The 20,953-nt window shown below is 44.5% G+C and overlaps 1 protein-coding gene across 1 annotated transcript in view; it reads right to left on the bottom strand.

Moving 5' to 3' along the window:
• Positions 1 to 5,686: 5,686 nt before the first annotated feature.
• The window catches only part of SAE1 (SUMO1 activating enzyme subunit 1), a 64,512-nt gene continuing 49,245 nt past the window's right edge, over positions 5,687 to 20,953 (bottom strand). The window contains exons 7-9 of the mRNA XM_033128812.1: positions 16,949 to 17,093; positions 10,021 to 10,090; positions 5,687 to 6,545 (exon numbers count right to left, since the gene is read on the bottom strand). Of these exons, the coding sequence (XP_032984703.1) occupies positions 6,453 to 6,545; positions 10,021 to 10,090; positions 16,949 to 17,093 (308 nt within the window). The 3' untranslated portion in view covers positions 5,687 to 6,452. The remainder of the gene's footprint in view (positions 6,546 to 10,020; positions 10,091 to 16,948; positions 17,094 to 20,953) is intronic.

Here is a 20,953-nt window from a genome sequence, read left to right as displayed (position 1 = left end):
ATCAGGGCAACTGGCCAAATGCTTTCCTTGTGTCCCCTCCCAAATAGGCAGACACGGGTTCAAATCCCAGCTCTCCTCACTGGAAAAGAGGAAGTTCAGGGGAAGTGGCCCTTTTAAAAGGCCAGGGCCAGGTTAAGGGAACCATCGCTTTGGAGAGGCATTTGGCAAAACCCTGGCAAGCTGAGGTTGAACATACCTATGCCAGCAACAGCCATCCTGGGTATCTCCCTTAGAAGTTGATGTGCGCAAGTGTCCGAGAACTGGCAACATACAAAATCAACCATCTAAGTCTCCACTAGCAGTCAAAAGGGTAAACTAACTGCTTGTCATACAACAGAAAACTCGACAGCAGTTAACGCGAATGAACTAGAACCCTATCCATGTAAATAAATAACAGGATGTCAAAAAAGCAAGTGGCAAAATGACGACTGGGTACCTGGGTGTTTAATTCTTGTGTTTCTTCATGCTTAAGTACTGGTGCACTGGCCCAAGGACGGGCAGTGGCATAGTCACATACGCAGCTGTCTGTCCAGGCACCTCCCCTTTCCAGTAACAGTTCATGGAATTATCCATATGGCTGGATTAGGTCTATTGATTTATAATTGTAACTGCCACTGCTCGGGTCCCCCAAGCCTCTCCACACCCATCATTCTATGCTATAGTTGTCATGTGGATTACGTCTACACCCATGACAAATCCCACAAGACAATATCAGAACTTTTGCTTTAGTCATGTATTTCAAAGAAATTAAGAGGAAAAGTCTCTGAAAAGAATTTCCCCATCTACAGTATTTATCATTTCCAGTGCTCTTCAATGCATCCTGAAGTCCCAAGTTTCTCTTGTGACAATTTCCCATAAGCCTGAAGAATTGTATTAGCATTTCTCATAGTGTATTTCTGCTGGAGACAAATTCTTTTAGTTTTCTTTTATCTGAAAATACCGATTTTCACTGGTTATAGAATTCTGGGATTGACTGTTTGCTTTCAGCATTTTAAGGATGTTTCACTGTCTCCTGGCCTCCATCATTTCTGATGAGAAATCTAGGATCATTTGAATCATAGTTCTGTTTGTAATGTGTTTTTGTCAGGCTGCTTTCAAATTTTTTTTTTGTTTTTGATTTTCATACTGACTATAGTATGTCCAGGCCGTTTTCTTCCGATTTATCCTGTTTAGGAGTCACTGAGCTTTTCAAGTCTGTAAACTTACATCTTTCACCAAATTTCAAAGTTTTGGGACATTATTTACTCAAACATTTTTTTCCCCATTCTCTCTCCTTCCTTTCTGGGACTCCAATGCGACATATTATCAGACCTCCTGATGGTGTCCCACAAGCTCTCGTTATTTAAAATAGTTTTTCCTTTTTAGACTTGATAATTTCTATTAACCCACAGCCAGTTCCCACAATCTCTTCTCCATCATCTTCATGCTATTACATTAGGTCTACCAGTGAGTTTTAAAATTGCACGTATTATATTTTTCAGTTCTAGAACGTCCTTTCAATTCTTTAACATTTTCTATTTCTCTGCTGAGACTTCCTATTTTTCACATCACACGTGTATTTTCCTTTACCTCAATGAGGTAAAATCCTTGTCTGTTAATTCCAACACTTGGGTTCTCGATTATCTTGTCTTTTCCTTTCAGAATGGGTCACATTTCCCTGATTCCATGTATATTAGGTAATTTTGGATTGTATCCTGGCTATTATGAAGGTTATGGTGTAGACATTCTGGATTCTGTTATATCCTCCAAAGGATGTGACTGTTTTTTAGGGGATATTTGTTAGAAACTGCTGCAGTGGGTGACAGCTCAAATCCAGTGCACTTCTGTCCTGCTGAGTCTGCCACACACATTCATAGTCCGACGGTCAGCAAGAGTTTTGGGCTGAATTTATACAGATACCTTGGGGTTTCCCTTCGCTGGCACTCTTTTCCAGGAGCTGTGGTTAACCTGGCTCTGTCCTCTGGTTCTTCAGGCCAGTAAGACAGCTGGTTTCCTACCTGAGTTTTGGTGGCCTGGTGCGCTGCCTCAGGCTAACATGGTAGGGAAAAACAAAACACACAAGCACCAGAAAACTCACCCTGTGCTGGGCTCTTCTTGCAACTTTCAACTCCCCTCCAAATCCACCTTCCTTTGTTCACTCTCTAGGGCCTTCCAGTAGTTGTTTTTTGGTAGCGTTTTTTTTTATTTTGTCTAGAATTATTTTGTCTGTTAGAAACTTACCCCACCACACAAGAAACAGAACTTCTGTATCTTCTTTTGAATAGACCCAAACCTATCATTTTTAGAACTGAAAGTGGGGAACCCCATGCCACCATCCAGGTTAGATGAAAAGCGGAGACCCAGGGACAAAGCTAGGGGCCACATTTTGTTAGCCCAGTCCAAAGGGCTCCTAGAAAAACAAAGGAGGGATCACTTGTTCAGAGGGAAAGGAACACCTAACTGGTCTATGAGGCCTTCTCCCTTGGAATCAAGGTGCCAAGCGGTCCTGCAACCTGGCAGAGTGAGGTTCAGAGGACCTGGCAAGGAGGTCCTCAGCTAAACCATTGCCACTTGCAAACTGCGCAATCTCCAGCAAGCTAACTCCAAAGTTGACCCGGCACACTTCACCCACTTCCAAATACTCTCACCCTGCAATGGTTGCTGCTGGAAAGGGAAGATTTACTTTTCATTGTTTATAAATCTGCCCTTCCTTAAAAAATGCAACTGCCTATCTTTGTAAACCTTTCAGTTCTGTACTACACACATGTACTTTCTATCCAAACAACAAAGGAAAAGGTCCGGTGCTACCACCCTATCGCCTGTGGAAAGAATCACCATCTCAAACGCACTTACTCTGTAACCTGAGAATTTGGCTTTGGGTGTCTTTCCCAAGTATGTACAAAGGAAACAGGCTCAGTATCACTCAACAACAGACTGATTAAATGGTTTATGGCTCATCTGTGGTTTTGGAATTTGATGAGTGATGCACTGGCAGTCTCTAAGACATAGTGAGAAAAAGCAACTTGTAGAAAAAGTTATTTACGAATATGCACAATACCGTATTTCCCTGAAAATAAGACGTAACCGGAAAATAAGCCCTAGAATGATTTTTCAGGATGGCATCCTCTGAACATAAGCCCTAATGTGTCTTTTGGAGCAAAAATTAATATAAGACCCGGTCTTATTTTCGGGGAAACACGGTAGCAGCTGACATTGAGGAGTTTGTACTCAAAGAACATATTAATTAATTAAATTTTCACCTATCAGAGGAATGTACTACTTGTTACTTCATCTGAGATGGGGTAACTGAAGTACAGAAAAGTCACTTGCCCATATAGCTAAGAGGTAGTGTGGTTTTGAACCTGACAGCCTGGAAGGGTTCACTCTCAGTGGCTGCGAGAGGTGACCTCTGGGGTAGATACAAAAGTGGATACACATAACATACACAAAAAGCATCTCACGTTTCTCTCTGAAATCCTGAGTTTCGCTGCTCCTATGTGGCCAACATCGAGCTGACAGGCCGTGTGACGCAGTGTGGGGATCTTTTCACTCTTATGCTAGTCTATCACTTGAAGGCTTTACGATGAGCTTAAAAACAAAACCCACCTGCCCCTCTGGACCCAGCTGAAGTCTCCCCTCAGCGCCGGGGCCTGACTGGTGATGTCCGGTGGGATCTCCTAGGTCTAAGGACCTTGTGAGGGCAAAGCCCGAGTCTCCTTGCCCTTACCGAGGTCATCAGAAGCGGTGCCACTAAACGAATGTTTACGTGTCTGGCATAGAAGCCTTTACCGTCAGCCCACATCTCATCCCTTACCTCTTGGGTGAAGCCGTTTCCTTGCCTGCAATATGGTCACAACAGTATGGACCCCCATGGGGCTACTTTGAGGATTCAAACAATTTAGTGGAAGTACAAGCATTTTGAAAAATTCCAGGCAGGTAGTGTGAACATGTTAGCTATTATTATTATTAAACTCTTTTGACTGGACAACTATAACCTAATCTTCCATTTCCAAACCTGTAAAGGGGCAAATAGGACATATCTCAATATTTGTATTTACAAAAGAAATGCAGGAAACTGACAAAAAGGGTCTGCACCGCTAAGGGAAATCACAGATGTGGGCTATAATGGAACCGAGCTTGTTATTGTGTTGCAATGTTTTTTTACTTTTGCATGTATTGCTTTTCTTCTTTTTGAGTAGCACCTGTTCCACTAGAATGTTCTGAAGGCTTCAACACATTAAGCACTTAACGGAGTTTGGCTATTGCACAAACCAAAAACAGAAGTGGCCTATGGAGTGGAAAAAGCTGGCCACCCCAAAGCCAGCCTTTCATTTGTTAACTCCAGCACCCCAAAAGTATGTCGTCTTCAGAGTCGAATCTCCTTCCGATGTGGGCTACAGATCTCCTGGAGCGACTAGAAACTACAGGACAATCACTGTGCACTTCCCGGAGACTTAGAGAAATCCATTTTTATGATAATACTGACATATAATATGGAAGAATATGAAATTTGAAGAAATGAGAATGAAGACATTTTTTGCCTGGGGCTGGCAGCTTCCCGTACCACTCCCTGATTCCCGAGGGGTCCTCCGTGGATGACTCAATCTCTGCCATGAGAGGTTCAGGGTGGAAAAGTTTGAAAAGCCTCAGAGAAGATTCTCCAATGACAATTTTGTTTTCATCCATTCAGACCCGCCTGCTCCCCCTTGTGACCAAGGCCCCACATTGCAAAGTAAAGGGTATAATTAGCTCCACATTTCAAAGGCAGGGTGAGATTCATGCATCAATAAAACCGCTGACCTTGGTGCCTCTGACTTGACACTAATGGGAACTAGAAAGGGGCCTGTCCAGAAACGCAGCCCTAGCCTCACCTAAGGCGGGGGCAGAGGTGACCCTGAAGGAGGGTGGGGAATTCAGTTCTGCCTCCCAGCCCAGTTCCTTTTCATGGAGTGCAGCAAGATTGAAATAGGAAAGGAGCTGATTTATTCATTCAAACTGGCCAAGCCCAAACCTCACACAATTTTAATTTTACATCAAGGAGGAGCCTACTTGGACTACCAAGTCAAGACAAACTCGGTGTTCCAAGGACAGCTCTGACCCTTACCAGCTGAGAGACTGGGGCACATTACTTAAGTGCCACTTAAATTTAAAATGTGGCTGTCGCCCCCTTTCACACTGCACGATGCCTGGTACAGAGGGTATAAACAGAGGTAGTGCCAGTATCATGTTTTACTCCTTTTCTATTACTGTAATTCTCATCACTGAGAACAGCCACTATTTAACTGAATTATTCAACAATCAGAACCAGAAACTTCTACACATTCTAGAATTTGAGCAATTTAACATTTGCTGGATTATCCAGAAACGGCAGGAATGGTTGTTAGAGGGGAGGAATTTTGGAGTCATGTTAAAGCATCCGGTGATATTGCTTCAGGTTTAAAAAGGCAATTGGTAGGATCAGTCCCAGTCAGAGGAAGTTTCAAATGTGGAAGAAAAGCAAACAAATCCCAAAGCAAGTAACTTTATTTCTGTCATTCCTTTTTAAAGAACCACGGAAATCTAGAAAATGTAAAAAAAACACACAGCTGCCATTCAGGGGGAAAAGGAAGGACTGACACAGCCCTTAAATGCACCAGCCTCCAGAGCGGTCCTCAAGATAGGGGTCTGTCAAAAGGACAGGCTCTTCCTTCCCAACACGGAGCTTCCCTCAGCCCCAACAGATAAGAATCCCCAGCGAGTGGGACCCTGGCCTTTGCCTTTTAAAATAAAACAAGTTTTCCTACTAATATTCGACTTGCAAGGTCTCGCCCTAATGCCCAAGAGGACTTGGTAACATTTCCTCTCTTCCACAATCCAGGCTGGAACTCACTAATCCTCAACTAAAACTCAAGAACAGCCCACCAGAGGCCACCTGTTGTTTTTCAGGATCTCAAACTTTGGAGGAAATAAATACATCCCGCCTGCCATGTTTTTTCCTTTCTCAGGTCACCTGTCTGACTTGGAATTGCGGTTCCATCGGGCCTGGGCCTTATGCCCACCTGAGGTCATGCTCCTCTCTGTGTGACATCAGGTAGGGAATAAGTCCAGGAACGTGGCGAGAGGCTCCTAAGCAACCAGGCGTGCTGGTTCCTGGCAGGCATCCCCAGGGTACCCCAGAAGCCTGGCCAGGCCGTGACAGCACCAGGACAGAGGGGGCCAGAGGGCGCTCTCAGGTGACCGCCACTCGGGAGCTGGCAAACAGCCGTGCATGCTGGGAAGGGAGCCAGCCGGCCCCTACTCCCCTTAGCACTCAGCAGCTGCTGGGGCTCGCAGGGAGCGTATCCGCACAACCTTGCTGCTTGCAGGAAATGGTTTGTACTGGTCCAACGACCTCACTCTCCCCTTGCCTGGAGATGCCTTCGTGGGGGAAGGGGACAGGGGACATGTGTGGGCACGCTGAGGGTCAGCGTCTCTGGGGCTGCCATGTCCGGGGTTCACTTGGGGCCGAGGCACTCCACAATCCCATTCCCCTTCATGCCATCAAAAAAGAAGAAGTTGTTGTGGGGAGGGTCCCTTTGAGACAGCGCCTGGGGAGAAAAATAAGAAGAGGCTTCAGCTCAAGCGCTTCGAAAGGGACAAAACAGAGAAAACAAAGAAGAAAAACACTCCAAACCCGGTCTTCTATAAGCGGGTGGGCAGTAGTTTCCCAATAGAGGTCGCTTTTGCTCCCTAGGGGCTATCTGGCTATGTCTGGGGACATCTGTGTTGGTCATGTCTGCCCTTGCTAGCTGTGTGTCCTTGGACAGATCATTTAGCCTCTCTGAACCTTACTTTCCCTGTGACAAACAGAAATAAATCTATTATCCTAGGCATTAGAAGAGATGATGCACCTCAAACACCTTGAACAGTACCTAGCATGAAGCAGCACCGCGTGGCAAATGGCAGTACAATTATTTGACTCTTCAACTGAGAGAGGCGGTGATTCATTCCAACATGTCTTAGGCTGCAGCCTTCATTACCTGATGGGACACACAGCGCCGCAGAAGCGGCTCGTCCGTGAGGAGACTGTGCTGCCGGCCTTCCACGGGTCGGGTCGGGGCTGGGACCCAGAGGGCTGGGGAGATGCAATGCAGCCATGGGAACGGAGACTGTCTTGTGGGGTTAACACAAGGACACAGCACTTTTCAAGACAGGCTTAGATGCCCTGAATTTCCATGCTGAGTCATGTGTGTGCCTGGGTGTACTGGGTTCACAGGTGTAAGTGACTTTTCTAGGAGGTTCTGAACCCAAACAGGGTTACCATTTAAGGGGACAGCATCACCTAAGCAAGCCGATAAGCAGCGTTTAGAGTTACTGGAAGCACCATGTTGTCATTCGTAAGGGCAGGACTTCCTTTACAAGGTTAGAAATGTGCTCTAAACATCCTAAATTTCTCATTTAGTGCCAATTCCAATCCATTTCCTCATCTGTAAAATGGGGACAATTACACCTACTTTAAGTGGTTATTCAGCCATTTGTTCAGGAAATGTACTGAGCATCTAGTACCATCTGTCACATACGGCACTAGATACTAAGGGTTCTGAGGCCCCGCTGCATGGCGTTTGGATCTGACTCAGGTTTGCTCCTCTGGCTCACATGTGACATGGCAAATAAATAGCACCTGCTGACCAGAGCTTCTGGTGAGAATGAAATGCGATCAAGCTTGTAATGTGCCCGGCACGGGGTAAATTCTCAGTCAGTGGGAGCTGCTGCTACTCTCGGGGGCTGGGGGCCCTTTCCAGTATCTGAGGATCCCAACCACTCAGCTGGACGGGAGGCCCAAGAGCCCATAGCTGGACCTCCTAGACCCTGGTCCCCAAGTTACAGGAGACAACACAGTGAGACTTAACATGGAGCCTGGTATGGCTGCTGTCATTATCACCTCTGCTAGTGTAGGTAGGGAGCCCTACTGTGGACAGTGGGGAGAGAAGGAAGCGTGACATGATGGGGATGTGGACAGAACACGGGGTGTCTGGAACGATATAAGGAAGGAAACAAAGATGATTCCTGGGGAACAGACTTTTACATTTGTCCCCCATCGTCTCATGTTTACTTGTTATGAGTGGAAAGCTGGTCTCTGCAGAAAGAAGGGGGAGGTCCGTGGCCCTCAGCTTGCAGGACCCTACTGCCAGCTGCCTGAAGGCTGGAACCGTGTTAAGTAGGGGGGAGTCATGGGGATAAGACAGCAGGGCATGGGGTGAACACGGGGCAAAAGGTAAAGTGCTTCCCAAGCCAGATGGGGGGTAGGAGGAGATTCCAGACACACCCAGCAACCAAGAATGCAGAGTGCTCTGGCTATCTGGGACAAACAGAAACAAGATGCTGGGAACAGCTGTCCCCAGCAGGCAGCGAGGAACGGCCGCACTGGAGGTTAGGACTGGGAGGCCGAGAAGGCGCTGCAAACAATGGGGTCAAGGCCACCTGCCTTGACCCCCAATTTCCACCCCACATGAAAAACCCAGGGAGTAGCTTCTCAATGGGATGTAAAGAAGCGAATCTGCGGGTGCCAGGACAGCAGCCTTGGGGACAGCACCTGAGGCATGACGACCAAGTGGTGAAGAGCACAGGCTCAGACACCAGGCCGCCTGGGCTCAAATCCTGGTTCCACCACCAACTCCTTCATACATTGGGAAGCGTTACACTTCCTACCTCACAGGGCTGTGATGAGGATAAAGGGAGTGCATCCCTGTACAGAACAGTCTTCGTGTGGTACACAGTGGGCTTTCAACAAATGATATTATTATTGTTGTCATTAAAGGCTACAAAAATGTGTCTGTTCCCATTCCCCCGTTAGGATTTTTCCATCACTGCACTCTTTCCTGCCGAGTCTGTCAACAGGCAGCCCCAGAATCCTTCTCAACATAGCTCTCGGGCAACCACTTTCTCAGATGGGGCACATAAACTGAAATTTCACATCACTCTGGGTGAAGCAGAAACAAGCCTGGCCATCGCACGCTCCTCTTCTTCCCTCTCGGTGTCTCCTCGGTGCTCACCCTACTGCCCATGACATAGAAGATGACATTTGGGGAAAGAAGAATTTGGTCCAGAGAAAAGGATCAGAAAAGAGGGGAAAAAAGAGCCTTAAGATGGCAGGACTATCAAATTAAGTCAAATGTCTCCAGAGCAAACTTGCAAATCCCAAGACAAAGTAGTGAGAACTGGGTCTCCAAATCCTCCTTCTAAGTTCAAACTTGACACGTAAATGGACTTGGAAAATCATTTAATCAGGCATGACTCTATCCCAGGAAAGAAAAGGACAAACCATCATTGTAAGGCCACTAAAGCAGCCAAGAACCTGCAAAAGGCAAATTTAGCATCTTTGGGCAAATACCAAAGTCCCCAAAGAAAGTAAAATATTTTGGGGATATGCTATAGTTTTAGCAACTCAAATGTTCTTCTAAAAGAAATTCAAAAGGATGTGCTAGTTACTAGTTACACAACCCTGGGTTAGATACCTCCCTTCTGAGAGGGCCAATGATACCTACCTAATGTGGTCACAGGTCACCCTGTACCGGGCACAGCACACGTGCCCCACTGGTAATGCTTTTCCTCCTCCTCTCTGTAAGTCCTATGGTGTGTGCATTAACAAGACGGAGCTTTGATGCCACGGTGATGGACAGAAAGAAACCCTAGAGGTTAAGGGCACAGGTTTTGGAGTCCCTTCTCAGGGCCTCAGCCGTGTTCTCCTCTTAATCGGGACCATTTCATAGAGCCATGAGAAGCAGAATACGTGGCCAATACCGTAAGCACCAAATAACTAATCAATACCGTTAGGGGAGGGCAGACAGAATCTTAAGTGTACTGTGTCTAGTTCTGGGCTGAGCAGAGAGCAGGCCCTCCGAGTTCATTTGCTGAATGTCCACCTGGGTGGGCTGGAGAGGATGGGATGGGATGCGAAAGGGAAGGATACGAAACAAGGACAAGTCAGAGAAACCAGGCAGCTAAGACAGTCCTGGGTTCTCTCTCGGCACATCTGCAAGGTGAGCAGTGGATCAACGTCTTCTGTGCCATAGAGACTGTTACCTTCACGATTTCCTGGGCTAAGATCCCTCCAACCACTGCACACACTGGAGCCATCTCGGAGAAGCAGTACCTAAAAGAGAAGGCAAGAGAAATGAAGTACCGAGGAACAGGACGGCAGATGGGACATCTGGAAAAGGTCAGCATGGGCTGCCTGAATGAAAACATCTACCAGGAGGAGTCAATTCAGACAACAATGCTAATGCTGGCATCTAGGCGAGAAAATTCAATCTGATCCAGGGGGTTAGTAGGTGGTTGGGAAAGACCTTTGAACTTTGGCAGGCAGGAATTGTTTCACAACCGGTTTTTTTTTTTTAAGTTAAAAGAAAAACTATATCTATGCTTCCTAAAAATAAGGTCCTACAAATATCAGATGTTTCAGTGCCCTGGTCACATTCTCGCAATTCCCTCCTTACCCATAATGGGTGGTGGGTTCTATATGCTATTCCCAGACAAATGTCAGGGAGAAGGCCTGTGTTAACCTGCAGAAGGCAAGGGAAATTTGCGACCTGAAATTAAAGCAAAAAAGTCTTTGCTACCCACATAGATACCAGGCCTTCTGGGCCAGGATGGGGCACCCAGAGGACAAATTTTAGCTGATACTGTCACCTGCCCCTTCAAATCACCCATCCTGGGGCGCTAAACACTATCTTCCATCACCTCCGCAGAGGAAATATGCTCGGCCAGCTCCTACCCCTGAACTCAGAGGGCGAGGAACCGGAACACAGACAGGTTAAAGGGAAAGCTTCCCTAAGGAGCCCTACCATCGGAAGACCACCTCCAGTCTTCCCAGTTTGTGCACATCCCTCTAGACAGTTTTAAAAGTCCACATATCTAAACATTTAATTTTAAACCCACATAGTATCAAGTAGTATTCATTCCACACTGTAATCTACTGATGGATATTTAGGCTGTTCAACATTGCAATCACACATTTTGGCACAGATGTCCAAATAATTTCTTATGGCAAATCCCTAAATACAAAATTGCTGGGTCCTGATGCATTTTGCCAAAAGGCCCTCCAAAAGAGCTGCAACCGTCGCAACTCCCACCAACAGTGTAGGAGAGTGCGCTTTCCTCACACCCTGGCCAGGACCTGCACTCCATTTGTCCAGCCACAGAGGTAACTTTTCCTCCTGACTATCAAAGTCTATTATCGAACTATAAAACACATCGAGAACTTTACCAAAGAAAAACGAATCACCCATAACTCTACCACTCAAAGATAATCAAATGTGGGAATATTTTTCTTTTTTAAAATATACCCATTCTCTTGTGATCATTCTATACAATTTAATATTCTGCTTTTTTCTCTTAAAAGTATATTATCTCAAATAAATGCTAGCAAATCAAACCAGCAACATATAGAAAGAATTACATACCACCACTAAGTGGGATTTATGCCAGGAATGCACGGTTGGTTTAACATCTGAAAAATCAATCAATGTAGTATGTCATATTAATTGAATATAGGACAATAAACACATGGTAATCTCAAAAGACATAGAAAAACCATGTGACAAAATCCTACCCTTTAATGATAAAAACACTAAATGAACTGGAAGTAGAGGGAAACTTCTTCAACCCAATAAAGGGTTAACTATGAAAAATTCACAGCTAATACACTTAATGGTGAAAGACTGAAAGTTTTCCTCCTGAGATCGGGAACAAGACAAGGATGTCTGCTCTCACCACTTCTATTCAACAATGTACTGGAGGTTCTAGCCAGGGCAAATTAAGGAAGGAAAAAGAAAGAGAAATCCAGATTGGAAAGGAAGAAGTAATACATATTCACAGATGACATGATCTGGTATATAGAAAACAGTAAGGAAACCACACAAAAAATAATTTGAACTATTAAATATTTCAGCACAGCTGCAGGATACAAGACTAATATGCAAAAGTCAACTGTATTTCTATACGTTAATCATGAACATTCTAAAATGAAATTAAGAATTCCACTTACAATAGCATCCAAAGGAATAAAATATTCAGAAGTAAATTTAACAGATGTGTAAAATTTATACTCTGAAGAGTACAATACATTGTTGCAAGAAATAAAAGACCCAAATAAATGGAAAGGTATCTCATGTTCATGGATCAGAAGACTTAATATTGTCAAGACCGAAATATTCCCTAAATTAATCTATATATATGACAAAATCACTATCAAAATCCCAGCTGCCTTTTTGGTAGAAATGGAAAAATCCATCCGAACATTCCTATGGGAAAGTAAGAGACACAGAATAGCCAAAACAATCTTGAAAAAGAACAAAGTTGGAGACCTCGGCTGTTTTAATTTTAGAACTTACTACTACAAAGCAACAATAACTAAGACAGTGTTGTATGGGCATAAAGACAGTCACGTATATCAATGAAATAGAACTGAGAGTCCGGAAATAAAGAAATGCATACATGGTCAATTAATTTTTGACGGTGCCAAGACCATTAAATGGGAATGAAAAGGCCTTTTTAACAACTGGTACGGGGACAATTGTGCCTCCACGTGCACAAGAATGAAGGTGGACCTCTAGCTCACACCATGTGTAAAAAAATTAACTCAAAAATGGATCACAGCCCTAAATAAAAGCTAAAACTATAAAACTCTTAGAAGTTACAAGAAAACAGAGGAACAAATCTTTATTACTTTGGATTAGGAAATGGATTCGTTGATGTGATACCAAAGGCATGTGAAAACAGAAAATAGATCAACTGTATTTTATAAAAAACTACTTTAAAGGATACCATCAAGAAAGTAAAAAGACAATACACAAAATGGGAGAAAATTTTTGATAATCATATACTAATAAAGGACTTGTACCAGAGTACACAGAGAACTCTTGCAAGACCCTCCACCAGCAAAAAGATTACAACTCACTTTATTGTGCAACTTGTGTTATTACATGTATCGCAATAAAGCGAGTGTCTGAAACCTTGAACCTTCAATATCTCTGAGGTATTACATTCTGTATATTACATTCTTGGAAAAGGCAGAACCATAGGGATAGAGAACAAAGATCAGTGGTTGCTGGTGGGGAAGGGACTGCCTACAAGGCACCATAGGGTATATTTGGGGATGATGAAACTTTTCTGGATCTTGATTGTGGTGGTGGCTACACAACTCTATGCCTTTGTAAAAATTCATGAAACTTAAAAAAACCCCCAAAAACAAAAACAGCAAAACGCACACAATTCATAGAACAGTGTAACAAAAAAATAAGTTTTACTGTATGTAAATTTTTTAAAAAAACACCATGAGGAAATAAGAATGAATTTTACTGTATGTAAGTGTAAATAATAAAAATCAAACAAGACAAAATAAGGATCACCTCAAGAAATAATCAGACAAATCCAGAATATGGCGTATTCTACAATATAATTGGCCTGGACTCTTAAAAAAAAAAGTGGTAAACTTCTAGATCAAGAGTTGGAAAACTTTCTCTGTAAAGAAGCAGACAGTAAATTTTTTTGGCTTTATAGGCCATACATATATGGTCTGTTTAAACTCTTTAAGACTGCTGTTGTAGAGTTGTAAAAACTCTACAAAAGCTGTAACAGATAATACACAAATGAGTAGGTGTGGAATGAAACTTTACTTACAAAAAACAGGTGGCAAGTCACAGTTTGCCAACTCCTAGATAGATTAAAAGACAGAGCACCAAATGCAACAGATGAACTTTGATGCATTTTTAAAGCATCAATCACGTCAGCATCACGCCCCTACCCTCAAAACTAAAAGTAAAATAGCAACTGAATCTAAATCTAGCTGAGTGATATATAGCTGTTCACTACTATACTAGCCTTTCCATTTTTCTGTATGCTTGACATTTTCCATAATAAACATCATTTTAATCCATGAATAATAAATACTGCATCATCCTGTATCATTGACTCTTTATTACCTTTCTAACGTCTCTTTCTTTAAGGATAATTACTATGCTAACTAGGGACATTTTAATGACTCTTAATACCTATTTCCAAAGTGCTTGCTCAAAAGGTTGCAGCTTTTTCCATCACCTTCGCTAACAATAAGTATTATGAGTCTTTTTTTAATCTACAAAGGATTTTGTTGATCTACATATGCTATGATAGAAAATATATAAGATGTATTACCAAACGGTCAGTGGCATTCTGTACTATCTAACTTTTCCATAGCACGTATATTATTTCTGTAATTGTCACAAAAGGACAAATAGTGTATGATTCCACTTAGATCCACGAGATACCTAGAATAATCCAGGTCATAGAGACAGAAAGTAGAAGAGAAGTTAGCAAGGGGTTGGGGAAAGCAGAATGGGAAGTTAGTGTTTAGTGGGTGCAGATTTTCAGTTTGAGATGATGAAAAAGTTTTGGAAATAAATAATAGTGATGGGTGCACACTAGTATGAATTTACTTAATGCCACTGAACTGTCCATTTAAGAATGGTTAAAATGGTATTTTTTTATGTTGTGTATGTTTAATCATAATGAAAAAAATTTTAAACAGTAAATGTTACATTACACATACAAATTATGAATGTTCATTATAAATGTATATAATAGTGAAAAACTACAAAGATTTAAATATCCACTAATTAAGGTAATGGTTAAATATAAATAAGCACATGTCAGATAATGAAACATGAAGTACAAGTGAGGATATGGAACTGTACGTATTTTTGACACAAATAGGCTTGATATGCTAAAAAAAGAAGGCTATCATATGGAAAGCACGATCTCCTTTTGACATTAAGAAAGAAAAAAATGAGTAAATATACACAGAGAAGTCTGTGAGGCTAAACCCCGAAATGTTAGCCATGGCTACTTCTCAGTGGCGGGAGTACAGGTGATTCTTTTCCCTTTTCTTCCCTTCTACACTTCCTACGTAGCAGCAGGCATCTGTTACTTTCATAATCACAAAAGCAATAAAGCTTTCTGAAAAGAATAAATAAGGTGACATAAAGGACAGTACAAGCAGAGCACAGACAAATGAGGGAAACAGAGACTTGTGCACAGCCTTCCCTTCTCAAGAGCACTTCCTGCTCTGAGCTGGCTGGCAGTGGCAATTTGTGAGGGGAGCTCAGCTGCCGACACCCTATCCCATCTAAGGCCTTATGTCCCCTGATCCACAGGCAGATTTCAAGAGGCCACCAAACCCCTCTTACTTAAAGGACACAGAGCAGGAGCACCTGAGCACACAGGACCTGGACATGGGAAAGCAATTTCCGCAAAGCGGGCAGACAGGCGGGGAAGGGAAACACTTTGGAGAGAAAACCAGCGAGTGGCTAGTTAGGCTGCTAGCAGTTAGGAGGCAGCTTTCTCCTTCTGGGAAGCGGGGCCTCAGCCACCGGCTGGCGATGCAGAGCCAGGCTGTGCAGCTCTCCAAATGTCCAGATTAGTCACTCAGCTGCATACACACGGGCTGGCACCCAACCCCGGGTATCGGCCCGGCCTGCCTGGCTGGGTCTGCTGAAAATGGAGTCCTGCACGAGCCAGAGCAGCTACCACTTGCTTCTCACATACTGTCCTTCCTCCACCAAGACATTTAGCCTGAAATGGGGACCCCATCAGCCCCTCATCTCCCGGTGCCGACATACAAAAGCACCTTGTACGTAGACTGCTGCCTCTTTATGGCTGAGAGCACGGCAGGTGGTTCAAAGCCGACTGCTGCTCTGAAATCGGGTGGGGTTTGCTAGGGTCTAAACGAGGTGCCGAGACTCAAGTGGAGAAAGAAAGGACTAGGGAAGGAAAGGACTCCGACTCCCTTTCCTGCTAAGCAAACCCAGGCAGCACACAGGACCAGAGATCCGCACTGTGCTGAGACCTGGCTGACGTCTTGGTTGGCTCCTTACTACAACTCTGGGCAAGTGCGAGTACCTTTCTGAGCCTGTTTCTTCATCTAAATAATGGGAAAATAATCATAGCTTGAGGGAATATTGTGACAATTAAATGTGACCCTGTGGGTAAAGCACAGAAAAGCTTCAACACACGGTGCTACTGTTATTAACTACATAAAGCTTGGACTAGGCATTTAACTTCCCCGAGCTTTACCTTCTTCTCCTCACCCATAAAATGGGCTGCTGTGAAGAGAGACCACGTACGTAGTAGCTGCTCAATAAATTACAGCCATCATTATTTCTACAAGCTGGAGGCACAGCAAAGCAAAGCACAGAAAGCCCCCCAAAGTCACGGTAAGAAAACGAGAATGAGCAGATGATCCCAGAACTGCCTGAAGGGGTTCCTGATCTAGTCACCGTTTGGACTTCCCCAATCAAATCCTAACCCTGACTGAGCAGACCGGTCACCTAAGGTGAAAGCATCCGCGTGCCCAACGGAGAGGATGCCGGGACCATGCCTGCCTCTGCTGCTGAGGGTGTACACTGGTAAGCCGTCGGTGGAGGGCAGTGGGGCAGTGTCTACCAAGCAGTGAGTCACATTCTTTGGACCAAGATGGTCCCTTTCTAGCAATTTATCCTGCAGTTATACGTGCGCACACACGAAATGACACACACTCACACACACGGTCACACGCAACAGCATTTTGTGGTAACAAAAGCCTCGCCACAATGAACTCTCCTGCTCCGGCGCTGGAATACTCCAGAGCTATAAAATGGGACAGGAAAGTATGGACTGATCTGGAAATATCCCCGAAAGAAAATGTAAAGTGAAAGAAGGTACACAATAGGGCATATGCATTTTACACTGCCTTGATTGGAATGAACCATGTGAATATGAAACACCTGTTAAACACATAGAACCCGCACCTCTGTTTTGCACACACTTGCTATACCAACGGGGAGGCTGAGGTCTCCCGGAGTTGGCAGAATGCGGCCAAGGAGGCTGGTCTCCTCAGGGCTTTCGGTCTTAATAAACCATCTCTGCAACTTAAGGCAAACACTGAAAGCCAACGTTCATGCGTCCAGGCTAAGCTGTAATAAACACCGAGACCAACCTGACAAAGTCCTCGGAGAGCAGGTCGGGATTGACACCCAGGGAGTCAAGCACATCGTTTCGAATCTGGAGCAACAGCTCAGAATCTTCCCCAAAGGTATCAGAACTAGGGTCTCTCCCTTTATCGGTGCGGAACTTCAGGAGCACTGGGAAAGGAAAAAGAAGGGAGGTTGAAAAGCAAGTCTTCATAATAAATGCTTATAGCTGTTAATTGTTTTCATTTTCTAGGACGTATACATCAATTAAAATGTGGGCTGAGTGAAAGGTAATACACTTTTCATTTATTCAACAAACATAGCCAGAAAGGCAACCAAATGATTACAAAAATGACTGATGAGTGAGTGCCACGACAGTGTAAGAGATCAGACAGCTGCAGGGTGGTGTCAGGTAAGGCTTCCCTGAGGAAGCAACGATGGAGTGAAGTGTGTGTTTGGGGAGCAGGGGGAGAAACTTCCAGCAGAGGGAAGAGGCCTGATTATGACCCAGAAGAGAGGGCAGGAGCAGGAGGCACGCATTTTAGGCCATGGTTCAAAGGGCCGCTTCAGCCAGAAAGGCCAGCCAAACGCTCACTCATCAGACAGGAGTCATTGATAAACAAAACCTCCCTTAGTACAACAATTATGTCAACCTCCAGAAATGGGTGTTTCATTTTGGTTGTGAACCAGAGAAAGGCTGAGATGATGGGAGCAAATCAGAGCCACTGTGTAACGGTGAGAGCCTAACAAGGCTTACATTTTTAGTGCAAACAGGAAGACAGGGAGAAGACTGATCAAAATACAAACACCTTGTACGGCCACTACACCCTGTCCACAATGTTCGCTGTGCTGGGTGGCTGGGTCCCCCATATGCTCCCCAAGGCAGGGGTGCAGCCAGTCTCCAGAGCGACACTCTTCCCACATCACACAAGCTGTACGTTTCAGAGCAGAGGTAGAGACTCGTGGCTCCCTGGGTGCTCCGGGATAGCACCTCTTACGTGGAGGGGGCTTGACAGTTTACAAAGTGCGTCCATTTAAGTCTCATCTGTTATGTGCTGACTGAAGAAGTTACCTTATTCAGAAAATTATATTCTTTATCAGTATAGGGGTTCTTCCCTAAAAGTTAACTTCAGGTGGATTGAAAACTCAGGCAATTGCTGTGAGGCTCTTTAATAATCCAAGTATTTGGAACCCACCCCAGACTAAGGACTGAATCCTTTTTTCTCCTTGTTTTCTTAAGACTCACAAATAGTTCTGGTGATGAGCAGCCTGGGTTGAGAACCACTCTCCAAGAAACAGTACACATTCATTCATCCAACCAGCAGGACCAAGCGCTCACTATGTGCCTGGCAGACCGAGGCGCTAAAGCACGAGGGCAGGCGAGTGCGTCTTGGCCTCTGCACGCGTGCAGGCGACGGGGAGAGGACGGGGAAGTTAGGAGCTACAACAGATGGCTCCACTAAAGCCTAAAAGAAGTTCATAAATGGGTTGTAAGTGTTCCAAGAAGCTCCCAAGCTGCGGAGGCCCAGGTGAAAGATCCAACCTGCTTCTGAGCTATGCTTTTCTCAGTGCCAGTGTCAGAGAAAAGCTCCATGTCTGTATTTATCTGGCAACACGCTCAGTAGAGGGCTCTGTACATCAGAGGGTTCAAGAGAGGTGGGGTTTGCTCCAGAACACTTGTTTTGAACCGTTTGCTGTCTGGAAACGTGACTCTCCTCTCTTTTTCAAGGAAACAGCTCCTAGAACCTCAATTCTACCTGACCACTTGGTAGCCAACTCAAGGCCAATGACCATTTGGATGCTGGCTAAACTGATCGGTTTTCACCCAAGCTTAACTTCTAACTCTGCAGCTGTATTACTAAAATTCCAATTTGGGGTAAATAAACGCAATCAAGTAAGCACTTGGGGGCAGGGTGGAAAAAAAACCGAAGAGAAATTCATCCCTTTAGACCAAGGCTCTTTTCCAACAATGCCCTGTGAAGACAAAGGACTCTAGAAATCTGCTAGTCCAGCCAAAGCAGAGGATACTCCGAGCAGACTGTACCAAATGTCAGCCTTATTCTTGTCACTCACTCTTGAGAGGACACAACCACAAACTCAGAGCATCAGTGTTGCCTGAGCAGGTGACGGAGGCAATGCCAAGTGCAGACTGCTCGTACTACACAACCCCAGGCCCAGTGGCAACCATGTGGAAACTGAGTGAGGCTGTTAGGTTTTCAGCTGTCAGGGGGGTGGACAGCAGCAGGGGCCCCATACAGGTGTTTCCGTCCGGTCCTCTCATTTCTGTGTCACTGGGACAGAAGCACGGCTGTCACAAGGGATGAAGGAAGACAGGATAATTTTTTCAGCTCTCACCACAAAGGTTTTCACCTTTTGGTTAGAAACCATGAGCTCTTGGAAAAAAGCTCAAACCATCATAATAATAACAAAGCCAACTGCCTACTATGTGCCAGGCATCACTGTAAACGTACTGCATATGTGAGTACACCCACAATAACCTGGTCAGGCAGGTGGGTCCTGCTACTCTCCCTACTTTATACATGAAGGAACTGAAGTTCAGAGAGATTTAAGTGGCTTGCTCAGTGTGACTGCCAATAACTACGGGCACAGAAATGCCAACTCTGGCATTCAGTCTCTGTGCTTTTTAACCTTAATCAAACCCAGGACAAATGGCAGGACCATCAGGAATGCAGCCTCAAGGATTCCGAGCAGCCTGGCTCTTTGCCCCCCACCTCAGGAGGACTCCCATTCAACCACATTTTTGTGCATTTTCCAGATAGGCCCTGCCCTCTCTCAAACGGTCCATTAATTGTAAGTTACTACTTCAGCGGGTGAGAAGTGGAGGCGGAGGACACATGAAGCCTTGCCCATCAATCTTCAGACAGTAAGACCAGTTTCATCCCAGAAAGAACCAAGATGGCACTAAGAGGAGTGAAGGCAGCCAGCAGCTGGGCCCGCTGTTTCTCTGGGCCCCTTGCTTGTTCCTGGTGCAGGCAGCCTGGACGAGGGCCGGCAGGCTGGCACCGTCCAGATACCTCGCTGACCACATCTGAAGTCCTCTCAGGGCCTCTGGGAAGGAGGCCAGTTAGTCCGGCCACTCATTTGCAGCAAAGCAAACAGAAGCTGTATTTTTCACTCTTTTTTGAATGTCAGCACTCCAGTTAGCAGGGGTGGAGGGGGCGGGAAGAAGCCCATGTTCTAGACAGGCAGCAGCCTCAGAACTGACCCCAGCCCCTGACAAGTTCTTGCTTATTAAATTCTCCTCTTTGTTCTGCTCTCCACCCCTCCCACATAGCTAGACACACACACATCGCTGTTGACTCTGCATTTCTGAAGAGCACCTCCCCACCAGTTTCCAGATTATAAAACTGTTCCATTAAGATCAAATATTGCCAGGGACGGACAGCTGCTCTGCCAAAAGATGACTCATCGAATGGTATCAAAACACTGCACAAAATTAGAGCCCCGAACTTGATTGACTTCATCTGAACCTTTTAATTAACTCAGGTTGCTGAAGTCCGGGGAAATGACATTCATCGCTGTAGATGACAGGCTAGCGTCTCTGCTGAAGTTCAGAGTTTGCCAGTGTAACGGAAAAGGAGAAACCAAGCACCTTTTCATGTATTAGAAGAAAAACTGTGTACATGTAAATAGACTACTATATTTGCAAAAAGAAATTAACACTCAAATTTAAATTTAATCGGAATCAGAATATCAAATTAGTGTTACAACAGGAATTTGGAAAGCAATATTATTAATCACTGTATTTCTTTCTATAAATTTCTTATTGCATTTAAATAGCGGAATTATATTTAGCCTAATCACCAAGGCCACCGGAAAAAAAAAAAGTATTTTTATAGGAAAAAAATGAAGTCAATGTTGCAAATTAGCCCCAGCCCAATTATTAGCCCCAAAATAGCTCAATTAAGGGGGAAAAAAGCCAAATCTATATAAAAACCTCATTTGCCTGACTAATGCCTAAAGCTTTCTGTTCCCCCCTTGCTCCAATCTCCCTGGTTCCTTTGTGTTCC

This window comes from Rhinolophus ferrumequinum, chromosome 15 (genome assembly GCF_004115265.2).
Source record: "Rhinolophus ferrumequinum isolate MPI-CBG mRhiFer1 chromosome 15, mRhiFer1_v1.p, whole genome shotgun sequence".
NCBI lineage: Eukaryota > Metazoa > Chordata > Mammalia > Chiroptera > Rhinolophidae > Rhinolophus > Rhinolophus ferrumequinum.
This window is presented reverse-complemented; position numbering and strand designations above follow the sequence as displayed.